A 16,139-nucleotide genomic window follows, 5' to 3' on the forward strand; every position below is an offset into this window, starting at 1 on the left:
TGATCACACATCATTCCAAAGAGGCCCCTCTGTGAGCACCCTATCACTCCACCAGATCATATGGTGGTGTTTCTGTTATAGACCTTATCGCATGAGATTTATCTGTTTGTTTACTGTCGACCCTGAACACCCCCGAACCCGAGGTCTGACCCAGACTGCCCCTCCTTCCAGTAGCCTTGCCAGAAACAAGGGTCCTCCCCCGCCTGCCCCTCGCCTCCTCCGATCAATCACCAAACCCCAAGGAAGCAGCACTTCCGCCCACCAGCCCTCCAAGGGCACTGTCTTCTGTTCCCTGGAACTCCCCCAAAGCCTCCTCACTGACTCCCCTGACCCACCCCTGCTTCAACCCAATTGGTTTTCAAACTGTAGCTTAAATGATATTTTTAAAGCCCAAGGATGATCACTTCTTTATTCAAAGACAGTCATCGGCTTCCCGTTTTCACTGAAAGCTTGCGATCCTTACACGGTTCACCTGCGTGCGATCCGGCCCCTCTGGCCTCCCCGACTTCACCCCTGACACCCCTCGCTTTGTTTCTCATGCTCCAGCCCCACTGGTCATTCTGCTCCCCAAATGTGTGATGACAGGTGATACCCTTCCCCGCCCCGAGTGCTCCCAGGATTCTCTGCAGCTCCCTCTCCGCGATGCCTGGCTCACTCCTGCCCCTCCTTCAGGCCTGGGGTTAGAAACCTCTCCCAGAAGGACGGGCTCCCTGACCGGCCCTCCTCATTCCCAGGACTCCCTTCCTGATGAGCACGGCTAAGTGGGCCCCGACTGGGGACACGCTAGGATCGCAAAGGAATGAATGAATGAGCATGTGCCTGAGCAGATGAAATAAACAGCCTGAAATACACACCAAGAACGGCATGAACTTCCAAAGCTTTAGCCACGTCAAGAAGGAAAACCAAAAAAGATGGCCCGTGCTCTACAAGTCAGGACTCTGAGCCTCTGGCGAATTTCAGGATCTGAGGGCCCTTTTCAGGAAGCCACTTGCCAGCTCACAATCTGCCTTTCTCGGATGTGCTTTCAAGTGTAGGAGGCTAGAAGGTGCAACCATAAAACAACGCAACCAACTTGCCTAAGTGACTTAGGAAAATTACAAGACAGTGGCCCAAAGCCAGCTCTCAATCCCCACAAAGCTTCTGAGATTTAGCCAAGATGTCAAATTTAGAACACAAAACTTTAGGAAGCAGACGCGAAAACTGTTCAGTAGGTGATATAAACTGAGACGCCATACATATTCAGGAGTCCCACTTTCTACATTCCTGGCATTTTTTTGTCCACTTTAGACATAGATCTTATTCCTCCAGCCCAGGGACAGGGCAGGGTACATACCCTAAGCACTTGGCCTCAGGAAAAAGTGCTTTAGTCAGCAAAAAGGACACTTTGATCGATGGTCTCAGAGACCAGATGTACATGCCAATGGAAAAATAAAACTGGAAAGAAGTTTGAATCTGAATCTCTCTGACCAGCAGGGCTATGAAAGCATACCTCAACTCCACAGCTCAGTAATTAAGAGAAAAATGAAGAAAAATTGAACCTGCTTGGTAACATTGCTCTGTCTTGCTGAGACGACTCACAAGACACATTATATATTTTCACTTAAGTAGCTTTGGTTGAATCATACAATGATTCACTTTCATCTCATGGTAAAACTAGCTGTAAGCAATATTTAACTGTATTAAAACTTGAAGAATAGTATGCTTTTTCCTTTAACCAGAGGATTAGAAAAAGCAGAATATAATTAATGACTATCAGGTATAAGGAAAAGAAGTAACTCCGCAATGGGAAAAAAACAAGTCAATGAACACTTCATCCTGTTCTACTTTATCAATGACCTGAAGAACTAACAGAGACTCCATTTTAACACTTGGGGTGGTAGAGGTAAGGTAGAGTTCAGGAGAGTGTGTGACTTTACTTTTTGTCCCTAAAGGAATTTTGCCATTTACAATTAACTCTACCATACGGACTTTACATGTGTGTACACAACTGGGCCTGAAACAAATGTTTCTTTCCCTTCCACTTAATCTGTCTGCAGTTCTTTCATTTCTAAAACGGGGACAATAACCCTAAGCTTTAAGGCTCGGAAGGGGCGAATTTGTGGCTCTCATGTTGATAAACTCTCATACTGACAGAATAAAGCAATTTCAGCCACGGAGATAAACCAATCCAGCATAAAGAGAGTTGTCTCATGCGTCCCTTAAATCCCATCACATAGACAAGTAAATATGTATAACTGGACCACTTGAAACTAACAGCATCCTAAAACAACTGTACTCCCGTACTCCAATAAAATGTTTAAAAAATGATAAGGACCTACTGTATAGCACAAGGAACTCTACTCAATACTGTGCGAAAACCTACATGGGCAAAGAATCTGTAAAAGAACAGATAGATGCACACGCATAACTGAGTCACTTTGCTGTATATCTGAAAGTAACATGACATTGTAAATTAACTACATTCCAATATGAAATAAAAATCAAATTAAAAAGAGAAAAACTCTGAGGCCACGAATACATGGCTGCTGACTTACCTCTGCAGCGTACCTCACGCCGTCCACCACGTGTTCGGAGCCGTGATCATCAGCGGACCCCCAGTGAAGGTGAAACTGCCGCAACCTGTAGCTTCCAGTGAGGGGGCCCCCACGCAGAACTACACATCAATACAGTTTAAATTGTTAGCAGTAAAAAAAAAAAATATGTAAATACCCTGTCCACAAGCCACAGCATTGCCCTGGATCATTCAACACCTCCATGTCCTCCAAGGGATTTTTTAAATAAATGTGTCATTCAGTTTGCTGACAAGAATACAGCTTTTAGGTATGCAAGGAGTAAAGCCAAGTGTTTTAAAAGGTTAGAGAAACACAATAGATTTTTTACAGAATATCTGGGAAATTGGATGTCTGGGAAACAATATCTGGGAAACAGACACGCTGATTAGAAAGTAGAAAAACTGGGAGTTCATAGCGGTAAAGAGTTGCTCTGTGAAATGGAGGAGGTCAGCCTCTCTAAATAAGGATGTGAACTGCAAAGAGGTCCACCTTGAATGTGGTAGACCAGCCCAGCATTCCAGTCCGAGAACAGGCCTCAGTGTTAGAAGACCTGGGCTCACACTCCATTTACTGGGTCATCTTGCACACACCCTCTAGTTTTGAAACCTCAGCTTTCATGTCTATAACTTCAAGAGAATATACCTCTTCCTAACGCTGCTGTGAAAACATAAGGAAAAGTGGACACAAAGCACTTATCACGGTAGCTATGACTGCTTTTTCACTGCGGTTACAATCACTACAGAAACTGGCAAAGTAAGCACATCTTTTACACTTGAATTCCATCCTCTTGGGGAAGCATGAAATACAAAACAAAATGAACTCTTTTAAATTAATCCATCACATCTTTGTCACTTTGGCAGAGTGTATTTTAGGCCTTTGCCTCAACACATAGAGATCATAATCTCTAAAACCGTGCCAACAGAATCATATCTTAAGTATAAGCTTCTTAGTAGAAAACAGTCCTAAACTGTCTCCTCCCAATTAATCTTTATTGGGCAAATCTTCAAAGGATATGTGAGGATAAGAAAGCAGGGCAGGCTGATTACATCAAAAGCATGACTAATCTCTCATCAACACCAATAGGCTTGAGTGTGGATCGGTGAGGTAGAGCCCTAAACAGTAGCTTAATTTAAATGACCCTCCTCTTCAGAAGAAACATATATACATGTATGTCTCAAAATTCATCAAGAATGATCCACCTTATATAAGCAGCCAAAGATGTTAAGCGGCATCATGAAGTCTTCTACAAACAAGAAATAAAAGACAAAACTATTATACAGAGTTTTAATCGGAGGATAATCACAGTATTGTGATGGTTTTTAGACAAATACTGTATACTAGCACATATATATGGAATCTAGAAAGATGGTATCGACGACTCTGTGTGCAGGGCAGCAAAAAAAGACACAGACGTAAAGAACAGACTTTTGGACTTGGTGGGAGGAGAGGGTGGGATGATCTGAGAGAAGAGCATTGCCACGTACGTTACCATGTGTAAAACAGATAACCAGCGTGAGTTCAGTGGGTAAAGCAGGGTTCCCAAAGCTGGTGCTCTGGGACAACCGGGAAGGAAGAGACACGTGTATACCAATGGCCAACTCATTCTGATGTATGGCAAAAACCATCGCAATACTGTGATTATCCTCCAACTAAAATAAGTAAATAAATATCAACTTAAAAAAAAAAAGACAAGATAACACATTTTCCTAAGGCATACTCCTCCCTGAGCCATTCTGGAGGTGAAAGAATGATCCAGTACAACTGAACTCATTTCTCCCTGCTTGGTTTGACTCTGCTGAAGTTGAACACCAGTGATTAAGAGTTGGTGATTAAGATCAAGGAATAGTCTCAGCTCAGCAACTAAACTGTGCCATGTTTCAAAACTCACTTAAGTGTCTATGGGCTTCAGCTCTTGTCTATATTTGTAATTGTTTGCCTATTTTTAATCAGGAGACTGGAATGAATCGAACTTCTACGATTCCCAAAACTGCCTAAGGAAAAACAAATTGGGAGCATATGGAATAAAATCTTTTGTGAGGCTGAATGGTGGGGACTTCCTTTAGAGTCATTTATGTCCAGATTTCTTTAAGATACAAAAAGACCGTTGAGTTCCGAGCCCTCTGAAAAGCAGAAGGGAGGAGAGAACCACTTCTACCAAACTCTAGAGCTCACTCTTCTGTTACTCAGACACAAAGGGAAGATTGTAGTTTCCCCTCCCGCTGCACGGGAGGACAGAGACTGTCTGCGTGGGTCCCTGCGGCACCTCACCTAGAGGGGTGACCATCACAGAGGGGATGTTCAGCAAATACTCGACGAAGGAATGAACAAGATATTTCATTTGTATTCAGACAAGCAGTGTCAAGGATGATTCGCAGACAAATTAATTTAAAAGGCGCGTTTCCCGAAGTGACTCCATACAGCATGGGTGTAGCGGCATCTCAAACAAAAAGAAACCAATACTCCTATTGTCCCCTTTTCCCTTGCTGTTGCATAAGAAGACCTGGGCTGAGCCATGAAGTCATTCCTTCACATACAAAAAGCAGATTAGAGAGCCTGGGGGATCAACACAGAATTAACTTTGGAAGAAGATGCAAACATGCTGGCTCAGGAGAAAGACAGTGATATAAAAAGTCACACACACATTATTAGGGAATGTCCAAGAACACTATGTGATCTCTTGAAAGCTTGCTCTGAATCCAGGGTTTAAAAGCCAGATTAGCACAATTCTGCTGAATTAAGCAATGGAGACTGCCTTACTCTTTACGTGTCTGGACTTTGTTTTAATTAAAATGTCCAACCTGGAACTATGATGAGCAAATGTCTAATCACGAAGACTGTTCTCTAGGAGCAGTGTTCTACCGAAGAAACACAGAGTGGGAAAAAGTGAGTTCAAGCACCACGGTTCATCACAAGCGTTGAGATGGTCTATAAGAAAACAGCTAAACAATGGCATAAAGTGAATAATGGTGACAAAAGTTATTTTTAATGAGGATGATTCAGTGTTTGCAGAAGTCAAGTTATTCATATTATTTTTCAGTGTAGATGAGTAAATCTATATTGTTTCCACTTAAGTTTGAAAATTAACAATTATTTTGCCAAAACCATATATATATGATCTCTAGGGGATCTTCCTGACTCAGGGATCAAGCTCAGGTCTCCCACATTACAGATTCTTTACCCTCTGAGCTACCAGAGAAGCCTCATATATGTATATATGCCTCCAATAAGATTTTAAAAAACTATTTCAAGTAAAACTCATATAAGAGGTCTACACCGATTAAAAAAGCAGGGTTAATTTTAAAGTTTGGGAAATTCTAATAACTTAGTAAATGGATGTCTGTCATTTGCTGTATACTGCAAAGACCAACTGGAAACATAATGAACTTAACTTTTTTTAATTGATAGTACACTATAGTCAGTTGCCTAAAATGATAAGCAAGGCTGGCAAAACAAAAATTAATTACTTAAAATTAATTTAAAAATTAATTTAAAAAATTAATTAAAAAATCGGAACACTTGTCTATTCACACATTTACCGTCTATCTCGCTAGGATACAAACCCCCTGAAGGCAGAACAGACCTCATTCTCCTGGATAACCAGTGTGGATGACGGTGCCCGGATCAATGAACCTTATAAAGTAAGAAAGAGAAGCACTCCTTCACAACCTCTGTTTGTAAGGATGCTACTGAAGCAACCTGGGCACCGCTAAAGAGCACAGTCTTAGGACTCGGTGAATCTAATGAACGCCGTGGCCTGATCATGGTGGGGTGAACAGCTCTCTGAAGTAAAAGTAAACGAACAGCACATCTATGTTTTGGTTGGAATCTAGGAAAAGAGGAAACAGCACAAATCTGCCAGGATTATAGCAGAGAGAGAGAGAGAGAGAGAGAGAGAGAGAGAGAGGAGGCAGGGATGGTCCTAGCTGCTGAGGCTTGAATTCTCTCTGGATCCAGCAAGCCTTCACAAGCCTGGCTTCCTCTGCTCTGACCACATGCCCGTCAGCTTACTCTCTGCTCACTCATTCGTTCAGCAACCCTTGAGAGCTCACAACGGGCCAGCAGCTGCGCTCAGTGGAAGGACGCATGAGCAGGGCTATCTCAGTAACTTGGCTGGAGGGGGTGGGAGAGCATGGCTCAGGTGTGCTCACACGGCCCCGTACCTGCTCCTGCTTCCGCTTTAATGTGTGATTTGAGACCTTGTACACTTGGTTAACTTCAGGCAGTTACCTGAAACCAGATAACAGGATTCTAACTGAGAAACTGACAATTTTTAGAGTTGAAAAAATTAAAGTGCAACCACTGAATCCATCAAGTGACTGGTATTCCTTTGTTGCTCAGGCGCTCAGTCATGTCCGACTCTTTGTGACCCCGTAGACTGCAGCACACCGGGTCTCCCTGTCCATCACCAACTCCCGGAGCTTACCCAAACTCATGTCCATCGAGTCGGTGATGCCATCCAACCATCTCATCCTCTGTCGTCCCCTCTCCTCCCACCGTCAACTTTCCCACCATCAGGGTCTTTTCCAGTGAGTCAGTTCTTCACATCAGGCGGCCAAAGTACTGGAGCTTCAGCTTCAGCATCAGTCCTTCCAATGAACACCCAGGACTGATTTCCTTTAGGATAGACTGGTTGGATCTCCTCTCAGTCCAAGGAACTCTCAAGAGTCTTCAACACCATAGTTCAAACGCATCAGTTCCTCAGTATTCAGCTTTCTTTACAGTCCAACTCTCACATCCATACATGACTACTGGAAAAACCATAGCTTTGACTAGACAGACTTTGGTCAGCTAAGTGATGTGTCTGCTTTTTAATATACTGTCTAGGTTTGTCATAGCTTTCCTTCCAGGGAAAACTGTCTCTTAATTTCATGGTCGCAGTCACTGACTGTGGTGATTTTGGAGCTCAAAAAAACAAAATCTGTCACTGCTTCCACTTTTTCCCCTTCTATTTTCCATGAACTGATGGGTCTAGATGCCATGATCTTAGTTTTGTTTTGTTTTGTTTTGAGTTTCAAGCCTCCTTTTTCACTCTCCTCCACCCTCATCAAGAGGCTCTTTAGTTCCTCTTCCCTTTCTGCTAATAGAGTGGTGTCATCTGCATATCTGAGGTTGTTGGTATTTCTCCCATCAATTGTCAACCATAATACCAGCTTGTGATTCATCCAGCCTGGCATTTTGCATGATGTACTTTACATATAGGGTTTCCCAGGTGGTACTAGTGGTAAAGAACCCGCCTGCCAATGCAGGAGATGTAGGTTCGACCCCTGGTTCAAGAAGATCCCCAGGAGAAGGGCATGGCAACCCACTCCAGTATTCTTGCCTGGAGAATCCCACGGATGGGGGAGCTTCACAGGCTGCAGTCCATAGTGTAGCAAAGAGCTGGACACAACTGAAGCGACTTAGCACAGCACTGCGGCACTTTGCATGGAAGTTAAATAAGCAGAGCAACAATATACAGCCTTGATGTACTCCTTTCCCATTTTGGAACCAGTCCGTTGTTCCATGTCTGGTTCTAACTGCTACTTCTTGACCCACATACAGGTTTCTTAGGAGACAGGTAAGAAGGTCTGGGATTCCCATCTCTTTAAGAATTTTCCACAGTTTGCTGTGACCCACACTAAGTCTTTAGCGTAGTTAATGAAGCAGAAGTAGCTGTTTTTCTGGAAATCCCTTGCTTTCTCGATGGTCCAACGAATGCTGACAATTTGTTCTCTGGTTCTTCTGCCTTTTCTAAATCCAGCTTGTACACCTGGAAGTTCTTGGTTCACACACTGATGAAGCCTGGCTTGAAAGATTTCGAGCATAACCTTGCTATCATGTGAAGTGAGTGCAACTGCATGGTAGTTTGAACATTCTTTGGCATTGCCTTTCTTTGGGATTGGAACGAAAATTGACTTTGCCAGTCCTGTGGCCACAGCGAGTTTTCCAAATTTGCTGGCATATTGAGTGCAGCACTTTCACAGCATCTTTTTAGGACTTGAAATAAGTCAGCTGGAATTTCATCATTTCCACTAGCTTTGTTCATAGTGATGCTTCCTACGGCCCGCTTGATTTCACACTTCAGGATGTCCTGCTCTAGATGAATGAACACACCATCATGGTTATCCGGGTCATTAAGACCTTTTTTGTATAGTTCTTCTGTGTACTCTTGTCACCTCTTCTTAATCTCTTCTGCTTCTGTTAGGGCCTTACCATTTCTATTCTATATCGTGCCCATCTTTGCATAAAATGTTCCCTTGATAGTTCCAATTTTTTTGAGATCGCTAATCTTTCCCATTCTGTTGTTTTCCCCAATTTCTTTGCATTGTTCATTTAAGAAGGCCTTCTTATTTCTCTTTCCTATTCTCTGGAACTCTGCATTCAGTTGGGTAGGTCTTTTCCTTTCTCCCTTGCGTTTTGTTTCTCTTCTTTCCTCAGCTATTCGTAAAGCCTTCTCAGACAACCTCTTTACCTTCTTGTATTTCTCTTCCTTTGGGATGGTTTTCATCACTGCCTCCTGTACAATGTTACAAACCTCTGTCCATAGTTCTTCTGGCTGTCTGTCTGCCAGATCTAATCCCTTGAATTGATCCATCACCTCCGTTATATAATCATAAGGGATTTGATTTAGGTCATACCTGAATGACCTAGTCATTTTCCCTAGGTCTTTCTTCAACTTAAGTCTGTATTTGGCAATAAGCTCATGACCTGAGCCACGGTCAGCTCAAAGTCTCTCTCTCTCTCTTTTTTTTTTTTTTTTTTTTTTGCTGACTATATAGAGCTTTTCCATCTTCGGCTGCAAAGAACATAATCAATCTAATTTCAGTATTGACCATCTGGTGATGCCCATGTGTAGAGTCACCTCTTGTGTTGTTGGAAAAGGGCATTTGCTATGACCAGCATGTTCTCTTGACAAAACTCTGTTACTTTTTGCTCTGCTTCTAGGCCAAACTTGCCTGTTATGCTGGGTATCTCTTGACTTTCTACTTTTGCATTCCAATCCCCTATGATGAAAAGGACATCTTTTTTGGTGTTAGATCTAGAAGGTCTTGTAAGTCTTCATAAAACTGGTCAACTTCAGTTTCTTCAGCTTCCGTGGCTGGGGCATAGACTTGAATACTGTGATTCTGAATGGTTTGCCTTGGAAGTTAACTGAGATCACTCTGTTGTTTTTGAGACTGCACCCAAGTACTGCTTTTCAGATTCATCTGTTGACTATGATGGCTACTCCATTTCTTCTAAGGGATTCTTGCCCACAGTAGTAGATATAATGAATTAAATTTTCCTTTTCCTGTTCATTTTAGTTCACTGATTCCTAACATGTTGATGTTCACTCTTGCCATCTCCTACCTGACCACTTCCAGTCTACCTTGATTCATGGATCAAACATTCCAGGTTCCAATGCAGTACTGTTGTTTACAGCATCAGACTTTACTTTCACCCCCAGACACATCCATGACTGAGCGTCATTTCCCCTTGGCCCAGCCGCCTCAGTCTTTCTGGAGCTGTTAGTAATTGCCCTCCACTCTTCCCGGTAGCATATTGGACACCTTCTGCCTTGGAGGGGCTCGTCATCCAGTGTCATATCTTGCCTTTTCACAGTGTTTCATGGGATTCTCGTGTCAAGAAAACTGGAGTGGTTTGCCCTTCCCTCCTCCAGTGGAGCATGCTTGTCAGAACTCTTCCCTGTGACCCGTCCAACACAGCTCGTGGCTTCATTGAGTTATGTGAGCCCCTTTGCCATGACAGGACTGTTACTTTATTTACTATATTCCAGGAGCTATTTCACCTTTAAAAATTTAAAAATTAGTACCACAGCCTATAAAAAATTCAGTGTTTAAACAATGAATAATCCACCAATGTTTAAGCTATTTATATATCAAATGGTAAATATTAATTGATTGCTGATGGTTTATAGTTTTATTGAGACTTTGCCTACATAGGGCTTCTCTGGCAGCTCAGACAGTGAAGAATCCGCCTGCAATGAGGAAGACCTGGGTTCAATCCCTGGGTTGGGAAGATCCCCTGGAGAAGGAAATGGCAATCCACTCGTTTTCTTGCCTGAAGAATCCCCATGAACAGTGGAGCTGGCGGGCCACAGTCCACGGGGTCACAAAGAGTCAGACACGACTGAGCAGCTAAGTGCAGCTCCTTTGCCTACAGAAACCACAATGCCATATCATGGAATTTGCCACATCCTCCAAAAAAATCACCCCCAAAAAATATGCTTTTAACTAACTGAAACATACATTTATTGATGACTTTCTGTGTGCTAGGCGCCATACTAGGTAGATGAGCAAGACACCGCTGTTGCTCATGTTTGCTGAGTGGAAAGAAACCGCTGGCAGTCACGCTGCAGTGTGGGAAGTTCTGGAGGAGGGCGGTCTGGGATGCTACAGACCACGTGGAAGAGCCGGTCCGGTGAGATTCCCAGAGACGGGATCATGTCTGGTTTCAGAAAACCCAGAAGCTCCAGTGAGAACACTGTCTTTCCTCATCAGATCACCATTTCCCTTACTATGGCCGATAGGAGTTCTTCCTATGAAATTTCTTCCTGGATGAATTTCATATCCACCTGTCCCCCTTTTACAGGACCATTAAAATTCAGAAAGGCAGCTCCCACAGGTTAATCACTGGTTGTGCAGCAGCCCATCAAAGAAGCCTCGCCAGGACTGTGCAGAAAGCTTCCTGCCTATGGTTCTGTAACTGGTGGGATTCAGAGTTAGCTTGGGGAAGAACTGCTTCTTTACAAAATGCAAACTGCTTAAAAAGTATCTGTGCTTTTTTATCACTTGTATTAGCTATGGTGGTCTCCACCTTTTAAATAATTTAACCCCCCAAATCACCATGAAACATCCTCTTCATTTATCATGAGAACAAAAGCATGAGAATCGTGACCTATATTTATGCAGCTTCCGGATCAAAGGAATACAAAGGACCTTATGGTGATCTCCAATTAACCCTGGTAATTTCATTGTGATCTAGATAGGAGTGAGGTCCTCGATTATGGGCGAAGGCACACACTACCCATCACAGACCCAGTGTCAAAGGTGGAAGCAGACAAACGGATTCCACTGATTAACCCAAGGTTGAGGGAAAATAAGAGAAAGAGAGAGGGGAAGAGAAGGAGTGAGAAGACCCAGATCATCATTACACATATTAGAGGAAGAATTTTTCGTAACTAAGGTTTTTTATGATGAAGTACAAGCTAATCAGTTCTTACTCTAAAAATCGGAATGGATAGCCTGTTTTTTGTTTGAGATATCATACATAGTATCAAACTACTATAGGGGGTATAAACTTTGTACTTAGAAACCTTGGACTATTATAATGTACCTATCATATCACTCATGTCTATTAATACAGGTTCATAAAGTTGAGGGCTTGAAAGATAATTTAATATGTGCAAAAAGTGAGGTTGTTTCTCCCCCACTTTTACGCATTTTCTAAAATGTTCTGATGAAATTGAATCACTTTCATGAAGTTAAGAAAGATGAGGAAGAAATGGAATGGGCTTATCATTTTTGCTAATGACATAATACATAAACACAAGATATTATTACTTATCTAAATCTAAGCTTAATGAATAAACGGGTGATTCCCCGGTAGCCCAGTGGTTAGGACTCCTTGCTTCCACTGCAGGGAACCTGGGTGTGATTCCTGGTTGGGGAACTGAGGTTCGTCAAGTGTCAAGGCCAAAAAAACGAATGCATGAAGACTTCTAACTAAGGATTTTTATATTTTAACTGTATTTCTCATTAATAAATACAGCATCATCCTAATATTAGACTAAAGATAAAAATAATTTGTCAGAAACCTCTATAAGCATTCCAAAATATGATTCTCTCTAATTTTCTCTTTCATCTACTTTTAAACTTGGTATCATCTATTCTTTGGGCAAGAAGTATACTTGAAGGAGGATTAAATGTTCATTTTCAAGAAATGCTCTTTTCTACTTCATTCAATTAACAAATAAACTAGTTTTTGTTTTTTTTCCTGGTTGGCCCATTATTTATTCACAGTGTGAAAGACCTTATCCGGTGAACTAATCAAACATAACTTTATTACAAGTTCTAGCAGAATGCTAACAAGGATCACACAAGTGTTTCAAATGTGAAAGATAAGAATGTGCTGTCCACATTCATGATTCATGATTCATGCTGATTTTGGCAGAAAACAACACAACCCTGTAAAGCAATTATCCTTCAATTAAAAATAAACACATTGTTTTAAAAAGAAGAAGAATGCGCCATGCAATCACCCAGCTCCTCACCCCCAACCAAAAAAAAACCAAAAAAAGGTAGAGCCAACCTGATTTGTCATCCGTGTCATCAAAGTCAACGTTGAAGGAATGGCCACTGTTACTGATGATTTTAGCTGAGCTGGCGTCGTACTTGATACCAAGAGGTCGGAGGGAAGAATCATATCTCACTTCTTTGGTTTTAATCTCAATCGGAGATTGTTGATCCCCATCAGCAATGGGGAAAAATTCATTCCAATGAACAGGACCTTCAATATATAGGACCAAACGAAAAGGAAACAATAAGTTATTTCATTCAGTCAAAGGCTTCTTGAGTACCACACGCTGTACTTGACTTTGACAAAAACACAAAGAGTAGGAAAAAATGATCTTTACCTTCAGGACTTTAATATCTAATTGTTTTGCTTTGTTTTACAAGTCCAAGTGCTTTTATTATAAGTATGCAAACCTCTGGTTTGCCTTAACTCATCTTCAGAGTTAAACTCACCCTTGTTGACAAAAGAGTATGTAAGTTTTATAAAGTACTTTGCAAATGCCTTCTACCAAACTAAAAACAACAGTACAGTTCATCACTGAACACAATGAGACCCAGTCTCAGCTCCGAGAATGAGCTGTGACCGTGCCACAGATCAGGCTTCGGAGCTGAAAGAACTAATGCGGCTGAGAAGGCTGTCTAGTGAAGAAAGGGTGTCATTCTTTCTAGTATTCTTCCCTATTTTCTATAATCCACTGTATCCCTGGGTATCACCCAGGCCTCAATTTAATTTCCTGTAAATGTGCAACAGACAAACTAAGGAAATAAATAGATTTTTCACATAGCATAATCCTTATAAAATGACTACACCATGTCAGGAAATGTAATATGGCTGGTTTTCTGCAATAGAGTCAAGTAACAATTTATTTCTCTTTCTATATTCCAGAAGGTCCTTCCAAGGTTGTTTTGTCAATACCACATTTGAATTCCCACCCAAGGAACAACTATCATCCCAGTCCTGCATTTATACTGAAAATTGCATTCAGTTCAGTTCAGTTCAGTCTCTCAGTCGTATCCGACTCTTTGTGACCCCATGAACCACAGCACGCCAGGCCTCCCTGTCCATCACCAACTGCTAGAGCTTACCCAAACTCATGTCCACTAAGTTGGTGATGCCATCCAACCATCTCATCCTCTGTCGTCCCCTTCTCCTCCTGCTCTCAATCTTTCCCAGCATCAGGGTCTTTTCCAATGAGTCAGCTCTCTGCATCAGGTGGCCAAAGTGTTGGAGTTTCAGCTTCAGCATCAGTCCTTCCAAAGAGCACCCAGGACTGATCTCCTTTAGGATGGACTGGTTGGATCTCCTTGCAGTCCAAGGGACTCTCAAGAGTCTTCTCCAACACCACAGTTCAAAAGCATCAATTCCTTGGCACTCAGCTTTCTTTATAATCCAACTCTCACATCCATTCATGACTACTGGAAAAACCATAGCCTTGACCAGATGGACCTTTGTTGGCCAAGTAATGTCTCTGCTTTTTAATAAGCTATCTAGATTGGTCATAACTTTCCTTCCAAGGAGTAAGCGTCTTTTAATTTCATGGCTACAATTACCATCAGCAGTGATTTTGGAGTGCCCCAAAATAAAGTCAGCCACAGTTCCACTGTTTCCCCATCTATTTGCCATGAAGTTCCCAAATTAAGCGTGTTTGGTAAATTGAGCTGAACCAATACAATGGCTGAAAAATTCTGGTGGAATTTTCTGGTGGAAAAAAACTGGTGGAAAATTCTGAAAGAGATGGGAATACCAGACCACCTGACTTGCCTCTTGAGAAATCTATATGCAGGTCAGGAAGCAACAGTTAGAACTGGACATGGAACAACAGACTGGCTCCAAATAGGAAAAGGAGTACATCAAGGCTGTATATTGTCACCCTGCATATTTAACTTATATGCAGAGTACATCATGAGAATGCTGGGCTGGAAGAAGCACAAGCTGGAATCAAGATTGGTAGGAGAAATATCAATAACCTCAGGTACCCAGATGACACTACCATTATGGAGAAAGCAAAGAAGAAGTAAAGAGCCTCTTGATGAAAGTGAAAGAGGAAAGTGAAAATGTTGGCTTAAAGCTCAACATTCAGAAAACAAAGATCATGGCATCCGGTCCCATCACTTCATGGCAGAGACATTGCAGAGACATTACTTGGCCAACAAAGGTCCATCTGGTCAAGGCTATGGTTTGTCCAGTAGTCATGTATGGATGTGAGAGTTGGATTCTAAAGAAAGCTGAGTGCCAAGGAATTGATGCTTTTGAACTGTGGTGTTGGAGAAGACTCTTGAGAGTCCCTTGGACTGCAAGGAGATCCAATCAGTCCATCCTAAAGGAGATCAGTCCTGGGTGTTCATTGGAAGGACTGATGCTGAAGCTGAAACTCCAACACTTTGGCCACCTGATGTGAAAAACTGACTTATTGGAAAAGACCCTGATGTTGGGAAAGATTAAAGGTAGGAGGAGAAGGGGACGGCAGAGGATGAGATGGTTGGATGGCATCACCAACTTAGTAGACATGAGTTTGGGTAAGCTCTAGGAGTTGGTGATGGACAGGGAGGCCTGATGTGCTGTGGTTCATGGGGTCGCAAAGAGTCAGACATGACTGAGCGACTGAACTGCACTGAACTGAACTGAATAAACTGGCAATTCCCTTGTCCAGTCTTTTCATGCCGCTGGGAGATTCATTGAAGCTCTGCGTCTCAAAATCAACAGCAAGTTGCAGCTTCAAGGAAGCTCCAGGCTATCCTCCAGACTTCACAGGTTAGAGGTTCTTAGTACCTTCTCTGCCTGCAGTTCACACAACCTCTACCAAGTCAGTAGAGAATGTCTGCTGAGTAAGCTTTTCCCTGCTCACTAAGCAATTTATTTGATTTTTCTAAAACTCAAGTACTTAGTAAAACAACATAGCTGACAATGCATTAAGCATTTGCTACTGACAACAAATAATTTTTTTAAAGATAAGATCTAGAATGAAATTTCAAGAAGTGAAAATATATCAGAATTATCAACAGCTTCAGTCTCTAAATCTAATGTTCTTTATTATTCATCTTTGCAAGGGAGATAGTATAAATTCTTTACTTCACACATGCATCAGACACAAAAAGTCAGAACATGAATACATAACCACACACATAACTTAGAAGTTGTTCTCTTATGAATCATACACTTTGGACTTGGAAGCAACTTGAAAACCAAAATTCCTTGGTTACATCTTATTACAGAATAGGCACTACATTTCCTTATTTACTAGGTACTGTCATTCACCTTTCTAGCACTCTTTTTGTATACAAGCCAGTCCTTTTTCAATATGAATTAAAAAAT

General features: G+C 41.9%; 1 protein-coding gene across 2 annotated transcripts in view; it reads right to left on the reverse strand.

Moving 5' to 3' along the window:
• The window catches only part of CA13 (carbonic anhydrase 13), a 58,904-nt gene that overhangs the window by 20,345 nt on the left and 22,420 nt on the right, over positions 1-16,139 (reverse strand). Inside the window, exons 2-3 of one of the 2 annotated variants that reach the window (XM_070477442.1) lie at positions 12,843-13,040; positions 2,535-2,653 (exon numbers count right to left, since the gene is read on the reverse strand). In XM_070477442.1, the coding sequence (XP_070333543.1) occupies positions 2,535-2,653; positions 12,843-13,040 (317 nt within the window). The remainder of the gene's footprint in view (positions 1-2,534; positions 2,654-12,842; positions 13,041-16,139) is intronic. The other variant, XM_070477443.1, reaches the window with a different exon arrangement.

This window comes from Odocoileus virginianus, chromosome 15 (assembly GCF_023699985.2).
Source record: "Odocoileus virginianus isolate 20LAN1187 ecotype Illinois chromosome 15, Ovbor_1.2, whole genome shotgun sequence".
NCBI classification, from domain to species: domain Eukaryota; kingdom Metazoa; phylum Chordata; class Mammalia; order Artiodactyla; family Cervidae; genus Odocoileus; species Odocoileus virginianus.